Source organism: Callospermophilus lateralis, chromosome 9, assembly GCF_048772815.1.
Source record: "Callospermophilus lateralis isolate mCalLat2 chromosome 9, mCalLat2.hap1, whole genome shotgun sequence".
Classification (NCBI taxonomy): Eukaryota; Metazoa; Chordata; class Mammalia; order Rodentia; family Sciuridae; genus Callospermophilus; species Callospermophilus lateralis.
Genome location: NC_135313.1, coordinates 64,997,550 through 65,019,891, shown reverse-complemented (window position 1 = coordinate 65,019,891; position 22,342 = coordinate 64,997,550). Strand labels below are relative to the sequence as shown.

The 22,342-nt window shown below is 33.5% G+C and overlaps 1 protein-coding gene across 8 annotated transcripts in view; it reads right to left on the bottom strand.

Annotated features, from left to right (window-relative positions):
- Positions 1-22,342, bottom strand: part of LOC143407308 (sodium channel protein type 3 subunit alpha) — a 77,610-nt gene that overhangs the window by 40,212 nt on the left and 15,056 nt on the right. For 2 of the 8 annotated variants that reach the window (XM_076866468.2, XM_076866467.2), the window contains exons 7-12: positions 21,861-21,924; positions 17,139-17,280; positions 16,218-16,431; positions 8,731-9,011; positions 2,254-2,601; positions 1,109-1,241 (exon numbers count right to left, since the gene is read on the bottom strand). In XM_076866468.2, coding sequence (XP_076722583.1) covers positions 1,109-1,241; positions 2,254-2,601; positions 8,731-9,011; positions 16,218-16,431; positions 17,139-17,280; positions 21,861-21,924 — 1,182 coding nt within the window. Of the gene's footprint in view, positions 1-1,108; positions 1,242-2,220; positions 2,602-8,730; positions 9,016-16,217; positions 16,432-17,138; positions 17,281-21,860; positions 21,925-22,342 lie in introns of all 8 variants that reach the window. The other 6 variants (XM_076866466.2, XM_076866465.2, XM_076866470.2 and 3 more) reach the window with 3 other exon arrangements.

The window sequence follows — 22,342 nt, the reverse complement described above, 5'->3', positions numbered from 1 at the left end:
GAGAATTTTATATTCTCTTTATCAAAATAGAATTTCAAAATAAGCATCACAGCAATATTAAACTTAGCAAAACATCATTGTTTCTTGTAAAAGTGCCTTTTAAAGAACATTGTCTAAAGCTATGATCCTCATTAATATCTGTAACCTATTGTTTCCTCAAATGAAAATTGATCTTGTATAGAATGAGAACGTGTCTTTCTTGTTTGGATTCAGATCCAAATCTACACTACCCTTTATTCATATAGTTGAGAATTCTAGCCTCATATATAAACAAATTACTGGTAATTTTAGTAATGAAGCCTGCTACAAAATTATTATGGGACTATTTGGATATCTAATATGCTAACAGGACAAATAAGAAATGCAATTGATATTTTCTATAAAATCTGTTAGAACGTATCCATATAATTTATTTACAAAATGCAGTACTAATGTAATATTGCACCAAATTTCAAGAAGTAGGGACTTGTTTAAAATGTAAACAAGGGAGTAGTAGTTGCTGACCATTCCTGTGTGTTAAAACCAATGAGCATTCATGTCAAGTGTCCTTTGAAAGAATGTCATGTTTGCTGTATATGTGGAATATGGAAGAGAGAAATTTTTTAGGATTTTTGTTGGAATGTTTTGATCTGTCTAACTCATTCTCATCCTTCTTCCAATCCCATAACCACTGCCCTGTACTTCTACACATTCAGATTTTAAAAAGGAAGTGTTCACATAAAGTATAGTGTATCGTTAGGTTAGATCTTCACTGATGCAATATCAAGGATAAATTATCATTCTAAGGCTGGAGATGCAGTAGTGCTAATAGTGCTAGCTTGGTATGCAGGAGGCCCTGGGTTCAATCCCTAATACTGCAAAAACAAAACAAAAAAGGTAAAAGAGTATCCCTCCATAGATAAGATGAGGACTTAAGTAAAAAAGAAATAGGCTAATGTCAGTTTTTGTGATAATAACATGCTACAATTTTTACATGTACTCGTTCATAATGCAGTTCTGATCTTAGGGAAAAAACATAAAGAATTCTCCAAGAAGAAAGAATAGCTCCACAAAGCATACAATCTATAGAGAGCTGAGCATCCCCCTCCTCGCCCTGCCTGCTTCTTACCCTCCATTGTGTTGGTCAGGATGCTGGCTATGCTCATGGCTCTTTGCCTTCCAGAGGAATCCTCCAGCATTTCCATTGAAATCTGGTAAGAACTTAGCCTTCTCTTTCTGACTTCCGTTTCAGTGGTGGTACCCTGCAAACCAAATACTGATGGCTCAAACCACCCTTTTAAAAAGATAATACAAGAACACATAACACTTCCTTGGAAAATCATGCTGCATGCAATTTTTTTCAGGTAATCACTTTCAAGTAATAATAAAATATTGAATTTATTATTATAAACACCTTTTGAAGACAATATTACAGGTTATACAAGAATTCACCAGTTGGATGAAATTGTATAAGGCAACCATGTCACAAAATATTTTAATTAACATGTCAGATTTTTCAGGGAAAATTTTTATAAGCATGCTAAAATACTATTTCATTCAAATGCAAATTATATTTTCAGCTTACAGAAATGATTAACACTCAGATCAATATTCCCACAAGATAAATACTATGATTATATAGTCTCAAGGATAAATTATCTTCTCTGAGGCTATATTGACAATATCAACATATATGGGCCAATTTTTTTCCATGCACAAACACAGATGTACAATGAAATGTGTGTGCTTTCCTGAGATTTCTTCAATTATTTCTATATGCCATCCTACAAGAAATTAACACATTTTACTTTAGAGTCATTTTAAATTGTACCATAATATTGACAGTTGTATGAAAACTGCCTGCTATCAATATATTAGTCATATAATATTTAATTATTTTAGGAACAAGAACTTTTCAGAATATAAATAAATAGATAATTTTATAATTTTGGGTGAATCTATCTAATCTATGTCTATAATAAATTTGATTACCAAAGTGCTTAACATTTTGTGTTGGGAAGTCTACCAAATTTGCAGGTTTGGTTATCATTCCAGACTCTAAAAATTAAGTTCTTTTAACATAAAGCATTTGAAAGGTAATGGTTGCATACAATTCAATTGGTTCTCAATATTCTATTGTTTTCCATTCATGTATTATTTTTAAGGACTTTCATTTTGGGGAAATGAGATGGTATAACAGGCTAAACTGCCCAGGCCTTGGATCATTTTGAATTGATGTACAGTGTCAGTAGCAGCTAGTTTATCTATTATCACCTCTGGCTGAAGTTGTCCAGTAGGTGACGTTAGAGCTGATGGTCCACCCACCAAGGAAACCACACCATTGCAATCCACAGTGCTGTGCATCTTCCCATTTGCTGGAAGCCCTGGCACCATCCTGGATGACATACTGGCCTGACTAACGTTACTGTTGCGTCGCTCTCCATGTCTGTGAGGCACAAACAGTGAGTCTCTCCTGCTCTCGCTGTCTTCAAATGTGCTGTGCTCATCATCAGCAAAGTCATTTTCAGATCCAACATCCTTTGTCCGACCTCTGAAGCTGAAAATGCTAGTTTTGCTATTGCGTCTTGGGGAAAACAGGGATCCACGGATACTCAGCAGAGACTGAGGAGAAAGCAAGGAAGAAAGGAATTGGGGGCAAGGGGTGGAGTAGGACACAGTTATTTAATGAAAATCTTAATATTATAGAAATGATTTGCTTTTGCACTGGAGTAATCTTGCTCTTAAATATGGGCAATCAGTTTATAGGAAACATATGTGTTTTGATATTTTTATTAATGACCATAAAATGATTTAAGTGTTGTTCTGGCTAAGAATCCTGATTTGCAATCCACCAAGTGCACAACCTCACTCTAGTATGAGACAGATTGCATTATCATGCTATAGTAGGTAAGGGTTCAGATGCTGGAAAGGATAAATGATTCTTTTTTGGGGTGCAAGTGGCACTATGATCTGAAGGGCTTGTGACTTGGAAAATAGGTTTTGGCTCAGTGGTTTGAATTTTAAATTCAACCATTTTACATTTTGATAATTATAGTATTGAAAAAAATACCATTTTTTCTCCATTCTCTTTTCTGGATTCTAAAATCAATATTTTCTGTGCATCTGTTTGATTCTATCCACATAGGAATAAAAGTCACAAAACTTTACCTAAATGCTGTTTTTCAAATTTCCTAATAATTTCTCTAATGGCAACCAATGATTCACTTTATTTGAGTGACTCCATGTCATACCAAACACAGTCTAGAGGATTTCCTAAACTATTACCATACATTAATATTCTTATTTAAAATTTAATACCAGCTTAAAGAAACAAGACATATAACATGACTTTACCAAAAAGGGTGATAGAGAATAAAATGGAGAATATAGCTTATTCCTCTGACTTCACTTTAATACTGTAATTATAATTAAAAATACTAGTTGATTAGACATGATATTTTTTTTCAGTCTCTGAAATCAAACCCAGATTTGATCTCACACAACTTAGGCAAGAATCCTGCTACTAAGCTACATCCTCAGCCCACAAAATTGTTTTTATTATTGACATTCATAATAAATCAAGTAATTGATTTTCTAGTACCAGAAAAATGGGGATTTATCTCAGTTAAATCTGTAACTTTTTTGAGTAAAATTTAAACTGGCAGCATCAAATAACTCTGTGTTTATGCACTCTTAGTGACGATTTTCAAAAATATTTGTATTTGGTCTGCAGAATATTTGTTTACTTCCCTCGCTATTAATGCTGACACTCTTCTTTACCCCCTCTTTTTGGTCTCCCATTCCCTTTCCTAGTTCTTTTTGCAGCCAAGGTAATATACCTACACACTCACATAGATGTACACATATATATGCATATGCTAGCAGCAAACTTGCTTCCACATTTCCTTCAAAGTTTTAGTGTAAAAGCATATAAAATACTTTTAGTGGAAAAACATAGGAAAAGAAGACTCTATTGGATTATTTTGGTCTCTCTGCCTAATTAGGCCAGGCTGATATTCTTAGGTCCCATCTTTAGCTTTATTTTTTATGGCTTCTCTCAGACTCCAAAGCAGCAGAATAATTTTGTTGCCCTCCATCCCAGTGATATTCTTGAGAGAGACTATTCACCAGAAATGGCACTGTTTCTTTGGATTTGTTTAAATTCTCCACAGGAACTGATGGCTGTTTAGCATATTGAACCTGAGGCTGTGTCTTTGTGACATTCAGTTCCTAATGTTTACCTAATGCTAAACAGTAGTGAGACTGGCTTCTTATCAAAGCATTCAGGAGATTAAAACCTCCCCAATTTATAAAGAGCACTAATATGTTAGTCTCATCACTCAATTTAAATGATCAATATATTATTGGTTATATTCAGAACTTGTGTTTTGAAACTTTATGTTTGAATCACTTTGAGAGTTTAAAATATGAACTTTTAGGCCCCATCTTTTTGGAATTGTGATTGAGAAAGTAAGTGCTGTGGTTTGAATGTGTGTCTCAAAAGTTGAGGTGTTGCTTCAGTGTTTACAGCAGTACAATTCACAATAGTCAATTCGGGCATCAACCCGGATGCCAGTCAACAGATGAATGGATCAAGAAAATATGGCATACAGACACAATGAATGTAACGAAATCATGTTATGTGCATATATAATTGTACAAAAAGGAATTTCCTCTTTATGCATATGTAGAATATACCAATAAAAATCAATAAAGGAGTGAAAGGAAGATCAATAGAGTAGATGAAGGAGAATAAGGAAGGGAGTAGGAAATGGAAAGAAATGGGGCGATAAGAACTGAAATCAAATTTCTTGCATGTATGGTTTTGTCAAAGTGAACCCAACTACTGTGTATAACTATGCTGCTCTAATGGAAAAAAAAAAAAAAAAAAAGTTCATGTCAAAACCTTCATTCTTCAATGTGGCTGCGTAGAGATGGGGCCTAGAAGGAAGTGGTTGGGTCATGGGAGCAGAACCATAATGACTATATTGATGCTTTTTTTGTGGGAATAGGTTAGCAGTTACAAGACTTGGTCCCCTCTTTTCTCTTCTGTATGCACCCATTTGACCTTCCATGCACAAAGCCCTCACCTGAAGCTGAGTAGATGCTAGGGCCATACTCTTAGACTTCATAGCTTTCCAAACGTGAGTCAAAATAAACCTCTTTTATTTATTAATTATCCAGGCTTCAACTAGTCTGTTATAGAAACACAAAACAGACTAAGGCAGCTGGAGCTAGGATTCAGGGATCTGAATAATTACCACATACTCTAGGTGGTTCCTAATGCAGGTGAACCTCACTTAGAGAAATACAATCTTATGTTATATTATCTTATCCCTTATATTAATCCTTTGGGTGGTTCAAAGTGATCATCTTAATACATTTATGTCATAAAACCTTCTCTGAAAACTGAAAATCACCTGTGTAATATTGGTCGTGGGTATTTGGTATGTTTTCACATCTGTAACAGATTTGGTACATGCCTTTAATTTACATGTTTTTATGTTGGGGTATTTTCAGAGGCGTTCCAAGTCTTTCAGTTTATTTGAAACTTCTATTCATTCTTTGGAAAGTATAATAATGGGTGTGAGCACAGCTTTCAAGGCAACAGAGACCAAAAAAGAAGATAGCAAAAATAGTATTCAGAGAAAATAAACCAAAAATAACACACTAGAAGACACAGCAGAGTGAAGGGAATACCCACAGCTGTGGCAACCCTTTCTCGGGGAAAAAGAGCTTTGATGCTGAACAGAGGCCATCTCTGTCTCAGGCTTGCCAAGAAATAAGCTACAGGGATTTATTTTATTTTTTACCTGTTCTAAGAAAGTAAAAACTTATTCTTAATTTTCAGTAGCAAAAATAAAATACAGAACTAAGGCTGTATGGCATAATTCTGCATGTAGGGTTAGACTCAAAGTGGACTGGGGAAAGTCAAGAAGAAAAAAGTTGCAGGAAATTTCAAGAAAAATGTGAAATGAATATTTGTTAGAAATTCTTAAATAACTATTTAAGTTAAATGTATGTTTTTTTTTGTTTTTTTTGTCTCTAATAAGTCAACAACTGCAATTAGTTCTAGCTACAAAACCTCTAGTTTAAAATAAAAATGCCTTAGTGTACTCAAGCAACATAGTCTTTGTTAAGATTCGGTTTCCACTGTCACCTTTAAGTACTTTTTCATTTTCAACACTACTGTGCATTACATATTGAAAAATAGGATAATATAATAAATGTAAATTAACATTTAAAATTAACATTAGTAGAGGACAAGGTGCCCATAATTTATGGCCTCTATGCTTTGACATTTTTCAGTAATGTATTTGTTTTAAACAGTATGCTCTGTCCATCTTGTGCAAGGATTCTTGTTCCTACCAGAGACAGACCTTTTCTGTTGACAAAGCCAGAAATGTAAATTGCTTCTGGCTTATTTCTGCCTGTGAGTTGTGTTAATGCCCTCTTCCTGTCTTTACTAGGATTTGTAAATTGAATGCTAATTGGTTATTTCTTTTACTTTTGAAATTTTGTCTATCTATCTATATACCTATCTATAAATAGAAAATGAGCCACATATACCATATTCATAGACGGATTCTCTTTTCAGTGTTAAAACCTGCTGTCAGCTAACTTCCCTCTTCTATCAACTTCTATCAGCTGGGTGAGCCGCTGCAACTCAGGCCTCTGAGCTGCTCTTTGACAGCACAGGTGTGTCACCACATGAGGTTCTTGCACTTCCATCAGATCAGCCTGGAATGTTGTTCCATCAGACAGTCACTTCCTTCCTCTAAATCTTAGTCAAAATGTCTTTTTCACAAGGGAGATTTCCTAAACCACCTTATTGAAAAATTTACTTCCAACTATTTCTCTTGTTCCCATTGTATTGCTTTAATTTTTTCCCCTAGCAATTATTGCCTGCTAGCACAGTGTTTAACTAATTTGTTTTGTTTATTGCTTATTAAACTTTAGAATAAAGTTCCATGAGGTCAGCTAGTTGAATTTCTTTGTTCATTGAGGTATATCTAGGATCACTATTCGTGCCACATGGGAAGTGATAATACATTTTTGTTGTTTTACTAAATGAATTAATCAACAGTTTTTATTCTTTAAAGGAAATAATACTATTTTCAAAAGCACATAAATATGCTCATGTAAATATTACTCCCTATACATATGCATTTATAATTGAGTTACTCAAAGTTTTTAGCATTTTCATTTGAAATTCACTCACCCATCTTAATAAGAAACTTTCTCTTTGTTACATAGAATTTCCATATATTGCTTTATCCTCCACAACCTTCTAAGACATATGGGAAAATTTACAGAAAATTTCAAATTACAAGTGACTTGACCAAGGTCACAGAACTGGTTTGGAGTTGAGAACTTAACACAAACATTCATAGTGTCAGTCATTATTTTAGACTGTAAAATACTTCTGATCCTAATCATTCCCAAGAGTTTTAAGAATGCCAAAATACCAAGGGTGACTGTTTTATTTTTGATTTTTTTCCCTTGCACTGGGTATAGAACCCAGAATCTCACACATGCTTGGCAATTGTTCCACCTCAAAGATACATCCCTAGCCTTTTAAATTTTTAAATTTTGAGACAGAGTCTTGTTAAATTACCCCAGCTAGCCTAAGACTGGCCATCCTCCTGCTTCACCCTCTCAAGAAGCTGGTTTTACAGGCATATGACACTGCATACAGCTAAGGGTGACTCTTTAATTCAAAACATTTTTGTCTGAGAAAGTGATTTCCCTACATGGCTTCAAATGAATCCCAAACGTGTTACATGATTAAATACCATATTTTACATCTGTATTATGTGAGAAAGTAGTAGTTAGCCCCAACTGTCCTCATCACAGAACTATTTACTCTTTACATTATGGAATCCATAGTATTTATTAACAACAAAGAGTTGAAACTATTTTTTCCTATTTGACTTGAAAATATGTTAAAGCATTGGGGAGTAGGCATTAAATTACGGGGAAAAATGACTGTTTTTGATGTCATCTCTTCAGAAGCATTTAGGCCATAATATCACTCTAATAGATCATAGCATGACTCCAGGCCAGTGTAATGGAGACTACCAGCAGTGCAATTCTCACATCGAAGAATAAAGGCAAAAGGAAAATCCAGAGACATTTCTTTTCAAAATTCATTCATGTGTTACATATTACAGTTTCAGACGGTAAAGGCAGAGAGACCCACACATGCAAAATAGTTTTTCCGAGGTCTCAAAATGAAAAAGATTAACAAGAGTTTCCAAAACTATCTCACTAAAACGTCTGATGAACAGGTTGTACCAAAAAAAAAAAAAAAAAAAAAAAAATGACCAATTAAGAAATATGGTCTCAAGGGCTGGGGATGTGGCTCAAGCTGTAGCATGCTCACCTGTCGTGCATGGGGCACTGGGTTCCATCCTCAGCACCACATAAAAATAAAATAAAGATGTTGTGTCCACCGAAAACTAACTAAATAAATAAATATTAAAAAATTCTCTCTCTCTTTAAAAAAAAAAAAGAAATATGGTCTCAAAATCATGAAAATGTTTAAAATAGATTCCCTTAAAAGTTATAAATGGTTTAATTTTTAAAAATCCCTTTTAAAGAATTTATAATTTTAATATATAACTGTATTAAATGTTAGAAGCCTGCCACTCAAGTTAAATACTACAAAGATGCACCAAAATGAAATATGGTAATTAGAAGGCAAAAGCAATGACAAAACAAACCAGAGCTCCCAATTGACATCTGTACCTGATGAGGGGAGCAGAACTTCTTGTCACCAGTCAACCGGTTTCCATCCATGGAGAAAAGAAAGCTTCTTCTTTTGACACTGTCTTCAGATTCAGATTTGGGAAACCTGTCTCCTTCTCTGTTTCCTTCGAGATGCTCCCTCTGTCTTCTTTTCTTTCTCCGATTCCTCCACTCCTTGGCACTTTTGGAGCTTAACTTTGATACTTCTGAAGAACTTTCCAAGAGCTCTCCCAAGCCACCTATTCCACTGAAATCTCTTGAAGCTGCGGATGCGGCTGCAACTGCCTGTGTAAGACAGAGACACGTGCTGCTCAGAATGTGTAACTTGGAAGTCAGTTGACCACAGTTCAAGTGCTGTCATTTGAGACTATTAACTATATGTGTGAATTAGGCTTTTGTGTTTTTATTTTGCTTTGCCAGGAGAGTTTACTTAAAAATAACCCTTCTGTGATAAGTAGCATAAATTTATCTGGTACTCTATACATTAAGGCAAGTAAAGTCTGCCCTTGCTCATCTCTGTTGAGATCAACTTCAGTTTTGGGGATGTTTGCTCTTGTAAAGTGTTGTCTGTATCCTTAAAAGTAAATGCTTTGTTTGTAGAAGTTGCTCCTCTAATAACTATTCCATTTTAGCCAATTGGATTATTTCTCCAATATGTAACTGTCCTTTAAATCCAGGACAAAATACTTTCCTTTTTTTGTAAACTCAAAACTTTTATAGTATCTACTATTTTACTTCTAGATAGAAGTAGTGGGAATGTATTGGCTAGTTTTCCCCCTCACTTATTTGAATGACACTTAGGAATATAGTCTACATCTGTGGGCTTATGTTAATTTCAGAGAATTTATTGTATATCACTTTTTGTTCTAAAATTTAAATATTTACAAATTTACTATTATTATTTATTGTAAATGATTAACATATCAATAAGTAAATGCGTGAACATTTTTTCAAGAGATTATGAGAATTTTTTTCAAATATTTTCTTGCTACATTTCAGCCCTAAGTATTACTAAGCATCTTGAATTTCTGTACCTGCTAATGAAACACAGACAGTTCTGAGGTTAAACATGGCAAATGTTTTGTACTTTAATCTATATTAAGAACATGTTTAGACTGGAAATGATTCAGCCATGATTTAGAGAGGATATGAAACAATATGACGTATATCAAAGCTGAATTCTCATTAGGTATGTTCCTGTTTTTAAACAAAATCATAGAAGTGAAAATAATTAAATTATGAAAACACTGATTAAAATTTTCACATTACTAAATAAAAACTTTATCTACCATTTTGTCTCTCTTCCCCCATGGACTGTAAGTTAGACGGGAATTTTGTCATTGTTTCTTTGCACAGTGACTGGTATGTCATTTGACGTAAAAGGTGCTCAGTAAATTTTTGTAGCATAAAGGCTTCAAAAGCATTTTATTGTCAATTTTCTCAGACACTGGGGTGGGGGGTGACTGGGGGCAGACATGTGAGCCCTGACTTTTCAAGATCTCATAAAAGATGATGGTTTGTAAAGAATGGTCGATAAAATAGCAACTTATTTTAGGAAGGAATAAAGGTAAAACCCTTTTACAGCCTCAAAAATACTTTGTGCTTTATTTCTTGCTTGCTGAAAAGAAACAAGTAGTTTTTATTTCTGAATGTCATCTCAAATGAAGTATAAAATGTTTGAAACCAAAAAAGCTATCCCGTGGATTTTCTAAGATTAACATGACCTCAGAGGAGCTAACTGTATTATTAAATATAGTGCTAAATTTATGTGTTAAACTCAGCAACACGAATATTAGTTTATGCCGAGTGTTATATTCACATGGAACACCTAGATCAAAGACTTGATATAAGACAATGTCTAGCATTTATTTACATCCTAATTTGCAATTCAGATATTTGTAAAATTGCATATTATTAGACAACTTTCTTTATGACTATTGATTGGCACTAATACTTCCAATATCATCCATGGTAAAAGATGAGAGATACTAAAGATCTTTTACTACATGACTGCATAAGTATAACAAGGCAAATAAATTAAGCACTTGTCTGTAGTAAGTTATGGTTGCAAAGTGCTTGATCCATAGAGGTATATAATATATGCCATTTTTTTTTTGAAGGAGCTAACAAATGTCAACATATATCTTTTATTTCAGCCAAATACAATCCTAATTCTCCTTTCCCCATTATACAGACACATGCACTCTACACACAGAAATATCATTTATCAACTTGTTTGTCCCTAGAAACAAAGGAAATGGTGGTACTATTCCCTTGCCATAATCCTGAAACTCATGTTCATTTAAATCACGTCTGGAATTTGTTTTGCATAAGCATGATTTCCCTATCTATTCTGAGTAGCAGTTCAAATAACTAAAAACCAAAACAGGTTTTTTAAGGCAACAAAGGTAACCTCCGACACAACACATTTTCTCTGTCACTCATCAACTCATATCTGTCACTTGTTCCACTTCCAGAGATTTGCTGATTCCCTGAAAGGCAGATGTTTCCTGTCATCTCTCATGTCTGCGACACCGCCAATGTCCTGCTTATTTAGAATAATAGCAATTTTTTCACAACCAACTTCCTGAATTCTTCTTGTAACAAATAACAGATTAGTGTTTAATACTTACACAGGTAAGAACATTTTCTTATTACATTTCTTTGTGGTTCGAAACAGGCTCCAGAACTTCCTGTCTCTATGTGTCTTCAAAAAAAAAAACCTAATAGTTCTTTCATTTTAAACTTAAAACTCAGGTAAAATCCCATTTAAAACCATGGGACATTAACTGTCCCTGTTTCAATTTGACCCCTAATTATTACATCTCTTAAATGCTATTTCTAGTTTTGTCTTACAACTGACTCCTAAGTATTTTCCTGTCAGACCTATGTAGATCACAATGGGATATGCTAAAATTGGTCACTATTAGGCATTTAAAGATCATAAATGCCAAACATAATTTCATTGATCTCTAGCAAAGTTTTTATTTTCTTGTAGGATTGGTCTTTTTCCATCTCTAAAAGTTGCACTTGATTTGTGAATCCCCTGAGCTGTACATGTCATGTTTTCATGTCTAAACAATGACTAAAACCACACAAGGACCCTCAGCGGTATTAAATAAAATGGAAATGATGCTAGGCTTTGTGAAGTCATTAGCTAAAGAGTCAGTTCTGAAGAGTCATACGTGGTGAGCAAGATTTAGACTACATTGCAGTATGAATAATTCCAGGAGTGCACTAATGCTTTCTAGCACCCTCCTCCCTCCAGCACGAGTTTTGTTTCTGATTCCCTCCTCTGCTTCAGTATTGGCTTTCCACCAGTCACTGTCCACCTGTGATATCAAGAAGAAACTAAAATTGATTTGGTACTGTGCAATCACAATAAAGGTTGAAACTTTTTTTTCTGGGATCAATTTAAATATTGTAAAGAAAAAGCTAAGACAAATCAAGATTCAGTCACTGGAATCTAATAACTGATTATTACGTACATATAATTAACATTTTTTGCTGACTAAATTTTAATAGAGATAATTAGCGTCTTTAAAATTCTACTAGACATAATGCACTTTTATTTCTAAATTCAAAAAGATGACACTCTTATTAACTGATGTCATATTTTACCTTAAAGAGGCTGCATCTTAGAATAAACTTACTCTTTTTGTACTGTTTTCTGTGTAGCATTTTTAAACACATAAACTTGTCTGCGTTTACAAATAATAATATGATAACTTAATGCTTTAATATAAAATTATATGCAGTGTGTAAATATTATTTGTTATAACATTTATTTAAAACTTTGAAATAAGAAATGTCTTTACTCTCTAAATAGTTATTTTGCTATCTTACAAATGTCTTTTATTTATAGTAAGATGAAATAAAACTCCCTAAAAATTCCGGATATGAATAAAATTTTTTGTAAAGTATAAGGGATAGTTTATGAGATTCCAAATATTTCAAATTTCTCCATAGTTTCCTTCTAAAATCAATAGAGTAAAATCATATTGCAACTTCTTACTCAGGGTAAGAGGCAAATAGAAAAGCCTGCACTGAGTTCAGCAGGTGCTAACATGATTGAGGTCAGGAATTAGCTAAGCCACTCACTGCCAAGTCCTTGTTTTACCAAAAATGCTTCCAAAAAAAGACCAAATACTGTGAATCTTCAAAGTAATTCATAACTGTTAAAAACTTAAACTTTATATACTTCCATTTAAAGAATAAATATCTGAATTCATTCATCTGAGAAAAAATTTCTAAAATGTCAGTATATAAAAATATTATTTGGACTTCTGCTTTTGGCCAAGGTAGGGTAATAGAGAGCATGCTATCCAGACTATAGGACAAGGAAGGACTAGGTATGGGCTCCATAAGTGGAAGACACAGAACTAGGTGTCCAGGAACTTTAAGGTGGCTACACTTCATAGGACAGTCATCTTAGAAGAAAGGGCTGAACAGAGAACTCTGGAGCTCTTCGGAGGTCCCTCATGAGTATTGAGAAAAATATTCATCAATGTATGTGTATTAGGCTAAGGATTACAGGAAATGCCACCTATCATGTATACAAAGCCAACAGTGTCTGCCTGTTCCTACCAGCAACACTAGTAAAAACTTCATTTTAAATGGGCCATTGAGTAGAGTATTTGGAAATGGCTTCCCTCAGAAGTGTTCAACAATCAGCCTTAGATTAAGCACTGTTCTTGTCCTATCTAGCACCCCCAAAACAAAAATGGACCGTTTCTGAATTTAAGATTGTCATAAATGTATAAAAGAAAGAATATTTAACCCAAGATGAAGAGGCAACTTAATTGAAACTGACCAATGACCAACACAGACATTAGAAGTAGCAGACAAGGACATTAAAATATTGCTATAATTGCATTGTGTGTGGTGGAATGAGATGAACATCATTACCTTAGGTGAATGTATGAAGACATGAATGGTGTGACTCTACTTGTGTACAATCAGAGAAATGAAAACTTGTGCTTCATTTGTGTACTATGAATCAAAATACATTCTGCTGTCATGTAAACCAATTCGAATTAATTAATTAATTAACTAATTAAAAATTGCACTGTGTATGTTCAAAGTATTAATTATAGACTTAGGAAATAAAAAGAAGATATAGTTTCAACTTTCATTGGTGAAAATGATAATAGGAGAGATTAAAAACACACTAAATGGCCAGGCATCATGGTGCATGCCTGTAATCCTAGCAGCTTGGGAGGCTGGAGCAGGAGGATCGTGAATTCAAAGCCAGCCTCAGCAATTTATCAAGGCCCTAAGCAAATTAGTGAGTCTCTGTCTATAAATAAAATACAAAAGGTGGGGGCAGGAATGTGGCTCAGTGGTAAAGTAACCCTGGGTTCAATCCGTAGTACCAAACACACACACACACACACACACACACACACACATACACACACACACACATCATGGAATTAACAGCACATTAGACACTGCTGAGAAAAGATGATAAACTTGAAGATAGAGCAGTAGAAATTAACCAAACTGAAATAGACTAGGTTATTCTAAAACTCATATGGAACTACAAAACAACTTTGAGAAGAAAACTAAAGTTGAAGAGCTAGCATAATCTAATTTCAAGGCATATAAAAAGCTACAGTAATTAAAAGAGTGTGCTATTGGTGTAAGAAAGACAAATAAACTGGACAGAATAAATCCCCCAGACAGACTGACATGTGGATAACCTTTTGATGAAGGTTCAAAGTCAATTTAGTGGAGAAAGGATATTATATTCAATAAGTGTTGTTGGAATATCTCCATATTCACATGCAAAAAAAGAATATATAATACTCACACTCTATGCAAAAATTAACTTAAAACAAGTCATTGACCTTCATGTGAAATATACAATGATTTGGATTTATAAGAAATACAGGAGAAAATCTTTATTTGTTTGGCAATAATTTCTTAGATGCAACATGAAAATCATTGAGTTTTTAAAAAGTCAAAAAAATATATAAACTAAATGAACTAAAATGAAACATGTGAGGAGGAAGTTGCCTCCATGTTCTTTTCCTTTAAGGGACTGGAAGGTCCTGTGGGACTCCTGGCATAGAGAGATTTGTACCTAGGAAGAAAACACTTCATTCAGATCTCTGCTGCGCCTATCTTCTTTGAGAGCCCTCCCAGGGAAATTTTAATTCAGATTAAAAACTTTTGCTTCAAAAAATATGGTTAGTAGATGGGTGCAGTGGCACATGCCTATAATCCCAGTGGCTCAACAGTCAGGAGGATTGCACAGACAGGAGGAATGCCCATTCAAAGCCAGCCTCCGCAATTTAGTGAGGTGCTGTTTGAAAATAAAAAACTATTTAAAAATGGAATGTGTCTCAGAGGTTATATGTGTGTGTGTGTGTGTGTGTGTGTGTGTGTGTCTGTGTATGTGTGTGTGTGTGTATACATATATATTATTTGTGCACATATATGATGCTTTGCAAATATAATCTCCTAGTTGAGTGTGCATCTATACAACTGGGAGATTATATTTGCAGAGCATCATATATGTGCACAGATAAGATATAAAATGAAGGACTTGTACCCAGAATATATAAAGAACACTCAAAACTAAATTCATACAAAACCAAGACTAACTAAAAACACTAACAAAGAAAGAGTATAGATGAAGTTTTGAACAGTCACTTCATAAAAGAGGTATACAGGTAAAAAACAATAACATGAAAAGCATTAGGAAAATGCAAATTAAAATAGCAATGAGATGCTTATTAGAAGGACCTAAATTAAAAAGACTGCCCATATCAAGTGTTGTCAAAGATGTAAAAGAATTGTATCTGCAACTTACAAGAATCAGATATTCACAGTCTCTCATGGTCTTCGTCTTAAAATACATGTTTTCCCCTGCTCCCTGTTTGGTCCAATACTGTGCTCCTATCTGCATTCCTTAAGACTTTAGTGAGTGACCCATTCACTTAACTCCTAACCAAATCAACTTTAATACTAATAAAAATCTGAAATTGGTATTTAGTTTCTTATGACTTCCTAATATCTTGATATGGACTGTAGAAAAACAAGTTTTGCAGTGCAGAAATCCTGAAGAATGGTTAAGTGTTGATATACATAATGTCATCTCTTTGATATTAAAAATCAATTAACTTCAGAAGAAAACGGGAAAATTAGAGGTGAAATAATAATAGTTGGAAATGCCACTTATACTTCTTTTTCAAATTAAACTAAAAATTAGATTCCTCCCTCAGTTTCCATGAGGTAACCATATAGTAAACTCTATCTCTAATGCTTTATCTAGCTATTAGCTAATTTCTTGGTAATGTATAGTGTCTAAAGAACTCTTGGGCTGTAACTTCAGAAACAATTTTAGGTTTGAATGATTTTCTTTTTTAATGTTAATTTCTACACTCAAAATGAGAAGCTAGCTCCAACTTAATCCCTGTGGTACAATAAGATTCCTACTAAATAACTGAAACAATAATGAAGCTGTACTTATTTATCACTCTGTACCTGAGCTTCTTCCTGTTGCTTTTTAAGCTGTTCGAGCATCTGCTGAAATTCTGCCTCCTTCTGTTCTGCCTCTTCCAGTGTGGCCTGATTCTGTTCCTCGTAGGCCATGGCCACCACAGCCAGGATCAAATTTACCAAGTAAAAAGAGCCCAAGAAAATCACCAGGACAAAAAATATCATGTATGTTTTTCCAGCAGCACGTAATGTCTAGGGGAGAAAAGAGAAATTCATCAGTATTTTAGTATTTAGTGCCCTGGAATAAAGATCTGATCATCACAATTAGAAACCAAGAGATGAATGCTTTTTAATATTCAATTTATTTTGATCAATTTTCTTTTGCTCCTAAAATATGCAAGCATACACACATACGAAAGTAATAATCAAATTATCAAAAGTCTGACCATAGTGTATCTGATATAAATACATTTCACATTAGTGCATCTTGGATATATATTTGAAGGGTGAATAAAGGAGGGTGATAGAACAACGGAGAACACTGGATCTTTCATTTCTTTCAGTGGGGCTCCTCACCCATAGCATCCTCCTGTAAATCTTTTAGAAGAGACACCTTCCTTCCATCCTCTTTTTAGCCTCAATTAATTATAGCTTTAATTTGAAATTTTTGTATAATTGACTTTGTAAAATCCTTTTACATGCTGTTTCTAATCTCCATGACTAGGTTATAAACTCCTCAAAGCCATGAGCATTCTTTGCATTTGCCACAGCCCTTAGCAGAATGCCTTTCATATAAGCAACTCTCCATCTATATAACTGACTGAGCAGTGAGGATTCTATGCACACTTACTTTATACTATATCCTCTTATGTATTCCAGAGTATTTTAAACAAATATCCATACTTAAAATTTTATATATGTTCAAAAAAAAATCCTATTCATGTTAATTCGGATCTTACCAACTGATAAAGGTTCTCCCAGTAGTCTTGAGTCATCAGACGGAATAAGGACAGAAAGGCCCAACTGAAGGTGTCAAAGCTTGTGTAGCCATAGTTGGGGTTCCTGCCAGCCTTCACGCAGATGTATCCTTCTGGACACTGACTATGAAAAAGAGGGTTGATAGTGAGGTCAGTATAGAAATTATATCAAGTTCAACCCATCTTGCTTTGTAGGAACTGTCATAACCTGGAATTATCTGCAATGGATTATTTTTTGCCTTCCATTTTAGAACACTTAGGTGCCCGCTCACAGGGAAACTCATCAAATAATGTTTACCAGGAAAACCAGAATCAAGTTAGGCATAAAGGAACCATATCTACAGACATTTAGAACTGCAGATCTTTGGCTCTGACACCATAATTATTCTTTACACAGTGGCAATAACAAATAATTAAAAGCTAAATGTCGGAAAACATTCGAAGGGTGAGAAACCACTTAATTAATAGGGCTATTTCAATTATTCTGTAGAATTATCTAAAATAAAATTTATGATTTTCTGTGAAACTAGAACAATTCTAGTTTCACAGAAAATCTATGAGAATAGTACAGATCTCCCACATCCTCCATGCCCAGTTTCTAATATGGATACTTTATTATTAACTGAAGTCTAGACTTTATTCCTATTTCTTCAATTTTTCCTCAACATCCCTTTTCTATTCCAGGACACACAAACATCTAATCTTCATGTCTTCTTAGTCTCCTCTTGGTTGTATAGTTTTTCAGACTTTCCTTGTCTTTGGCAAACTTGACAGTTTTGAGCACAAGTCGGGTATTTTATAGAATGTACCTAAGTTAGGATTTATGACATGTTTATTTCATTATTATTTTGGTTATCAATTTTGGGGTGGAAAAATACAGAATAAAAGTACTATTATACTCTCATCATGCTAAAAGCATGCACTTAATCAATGTCATTTGTCATTGTTGACAACATTGATCACCTGACAGGACAATAGTGTTTGCAAGGTTTCTTAACTGTAAGTCTACTTTTTTCTTTCTCTTTTATACTATACTCTTTGGAATAAAGTCAGAATGTGCAGTCCACACTTAAAGAATGCACAGTTATGATCTCGTTAAAGGCAGTATATGCATAAAATTTATTTGGAATTTTCTGCATGGAATATTTGTCCATTATCACTTATTTATTTATTTGATTACTTATTCACATCAATTCATAATCATGAATATTCATTTTATACTTTGAATTAAAATGTAATATTTACTTGCTCAATTTTTCAAACTTTGGTCATTACCAGCTTTTATTGTTGATATTTGTACCAGTTTGATATACCCACTGGCTGCATATTTTGTTTTTATTTATTTATTTTTTTTCTTAGCACTTTTGTACTTCCTGACCTTACAAGATGCTATAGGTTCATTTTATTTTCCACACTAGTTCTTTAATCAACCATTTCTCCAAGGATTCCCATTTCCTTTTATTGGAGAACAGTATTAAAAACCAAGGTCAGATGTTAGCTGGGTGTTTGTTGCTACTAAGATCTCATTGTTTCTAGTGCTTCTCACCTCACAGAACAAGGTCACATATATGCTAACTTGTGATGTATGCACACACACAAATACATAAATCATTTGTGTTAAGATTAAGCTAAACTTGAGGTCATGCTCACCTCTCCAACTCAAATCCATTGCCACAGGATCATTCTAGACTCCTCCCTTTATTTGAAATGTGTCACTGCAAAAGTGAGAAATCTGCCTCCTACTATCCACTATCCACTTGCTTAATTGTTCTATACCAGTACACATGCATAGTAGTTTTAGGATTATCAGTTCATACTACCATGAGCAATGACTTTATTCACTAGAGTACTGTTCTTTGGCCCTTTAGTCTCACAAATCCTGTTCATTTCTAGAGTGACTTAGGATAGCACATTATTATGCCACTTCCTTTAGTCAAATGGTTTCATACATTCATAATATATTTAAATAGTCTTTTCATATTTATTATTTCATCCTGGGATCCCTAAACATTACAAAGGATTTTTTTAAATGATTTGTGTATGTTAAGGTTTACTCTTTGTTCTGAGTTTTGGCAAATGTTTAATGTTTTGTATTCACCATTACAGAGTCATAAAATACTTTCTCCACCCTCAAAATCCCACATGCTTCACTTACTCACGTACTTAACACTTAAACATGAACCCTTATAAACACTGATCTTGTTCTCATCTGTACTGTTCTCTTTTCCAGAATGTCAATATATTTGGAATCATATCATGTATGTTTATCAGGTTGGCTTTCTTTAAACATAGAAGCATGCATTCAGATTCATTAAAGTCTTTTTTTTTTTGTCTTATTAGCTCATTTTTTAAAATCACTGAATATGTCACTGTATGTGTACAATAATGTATTTATTCATTCATATATTAAAAATATCCAGGTTGCTTCCAGGTTTTAGTGATTATGAACAAAACTGTTACAAATATTCACTTACAGGTTTGGTATAGATATGTCATTATATTGGTTGACTGAAAATCTAATAGCGCAGTTTTCTGATCATCTGGTAAAAAATTGTGATTATTTTGTGAGACTCCACCAAACTCTTTTGCATTCCCACTAGCAATGAGAGAGAATTCCTGTTATTCTGCATCCACAAGTTGGTACACCAAGAAGTTGATATTGTCAGTATTTTGGAGATTTTAGTCACTGTAATATGTATACAGTGGAAACTAATAGATGTTTAAATTTGTAGTTGCCTACTAATAAATGATGTTGACCATCTTTTTGTATTTTACTAGCCATCTGTATATATACTTTGGTGAGTTGTACGTTCAGGATGTTTATTTCCTCGTTATTGAGTTTAAGAGTTTCTTTGTATATTTTGAGTGTAGGTCCTTTATCAGATTTGGGTTTTGTAAATATTTTCTTCTATTATGTGCTTTGTCTCTTCATTTTCTTAAGAATGTGTTTGTAGAATAGAAGATTCTAACTTTAATAAAGTCAATTTATCACCTTTTTTATTTCATGGACTGTGCTAATTGATTATATATTTAATAACCAATCTCAAATTTATGTAGATTCTCCTATATTTTCTTTAAAAAGTTTTATATCTTACACTTAAATGCATAATCTATTTTGAGTAAGTTTTGTTGCAGATATATGTTCTGTTTTAGTTTTGTTTCTTTAAATTGTTCTAGCATCATTGGTTGAAAAGATTTTGTTTACTCTATTGAATTACATTTGCTTGCTTCTTTGTCAAAAATTGGTTGACTATATTTTTACATGACTATTTTGGGGTTTTGGGTTCTGTTTCACTGATTTATATACCAGTTATATATTTTTTTTACCAATGGTATGTTATTTTTATTACTGTGACCTTATATGAAGTCTTGAAACTGGGTAGAGATATTTTTAGAATTTTGACATTTAACAATAGAGTGACTATCAATTTTACCATCCAAATTTCTTAACCCATAGTAGGTATTTATTAAAGAGAAGTGATTATTATTTTTTTTCATAGGAATAAAATATGCATTAACTAGCCTTATCCAAACATTTATCTAGTCTTTTGAGTTAACCATAGTAATAAATAAGCATTAGTTACAATCCTATTATAAGCTTATGATATTATAAATTATAATGCTTATGATAGAGCCTGTTCTAGTACAAATGCTTTATGTACATTAAATAAATATTCATCACAACAACTTTAAGAGAGGACTGTATTACTCTTCCAAGTTTAGAGATATATAAATTGAAGTAACCAATAGTTTAGTACACTTGCAAGTTCAAAGAACTTGCAGACTGTGGAGTTAGAATTTGAACCTAGAATCCATGCTCTTATCTATTACATTCATGTACCAAAACTGTCAGGAAAAAAAAATTCCCCAAAGCTCTATCTATAGGACTAATATATACTTCCATTGATGCTCTTAGATTTTATGACCACACAAATTTTCTGTTCTAAGATGCCCTAAAATATGTTCAAGTTTTATGGCCTCTGAGTCACCTACTATTTGTTTTCCTTGCTTTAAAAACATTCTCTGTCTTGATTTAAAATTAATTTTTAGTACTTTTTGGAAAATATGTTAAATGTGAGAGATTAAAAGGATGACTAAGATATCAAAGGATCTCTCATTGCAGAATGTAACCAAATAAGAACTATGTAGTTTGCTGGCTCAGACTTGGACATACATTTGACTCTTTGCTCAGAGATTCATGCGATTTTAAAAATTTCTGAATTTTCAAGGCATTTTCTTGAAACATACGGCATCCTAAAGACATACTCTTTTCTGGATTTTTTTTTTTTTTTTTTTTTGCCCCAAAAATCTTACTTCATCTGTACAAATGCACACTAACAAAAATGTGCCCACCTTGCGTTCTTTTCCTCTGCTTCCTAAATAATCCTGATGAGTTTACAGAAAAAGCTGACTATGGGACTTCACTCATTGCAGAAATACATTAGGTACATCCTGAGTGTAAATTCTGGAGAAAACATCTTTATCCAAAGGAATGATTTTTCAAAGGCTGTGAGTTTAAGGTCAATGGTAATTCAGAAAGTCAGGCAAGGCCCTTGCTAGGTAGGCAGACATGCTCTCATTATTTATATGTAAGTATCCTTTTGTATTTTTTCCTGACTTTCATTTTCTTTTTGTTTTGTTTTCTTTCTTTCTTTTCATAAGATTCAACATCTTTTTTTTTTTTTAAAGAATTGTATTCCTTACCCTGCATCTGAGCCATTTCCACAGAGTAAAGGATCTTTTTGTCCATCCAAAACATAAAAGTGACCTGTTAATATAAAAAATAAACTCTTTTCATTTCATCAGTCATAGTCACACTAAATACAATCCCCGAATTTGTTTCAGTTATTCTCTGCATGCTCATTAATGTCCTTAACCAGACTCCTAAAGCACAAGCAGTAAAATCAAGAAATCAATAAATGGGATGAATCCAAACTAAAAAGCTTTTTCTCATCAAAGGAAACAATCAAGAACATGAAGAGAGAGCCTACAGAATTGGAGAAACTCTTTACCACACACACATCAGTTAGAGCACTAATCTTCAGGATATATGAAGAACTTAAAAAAAAAATAACACTGAAAAACTCCAAATAACCCAATCAATAAATGGGCAAAGGAACTGAATAGACACTTCATGGAAGAAGAAATACAATGGTTAACAAATAAATGAAAAAATGTTTAAAATT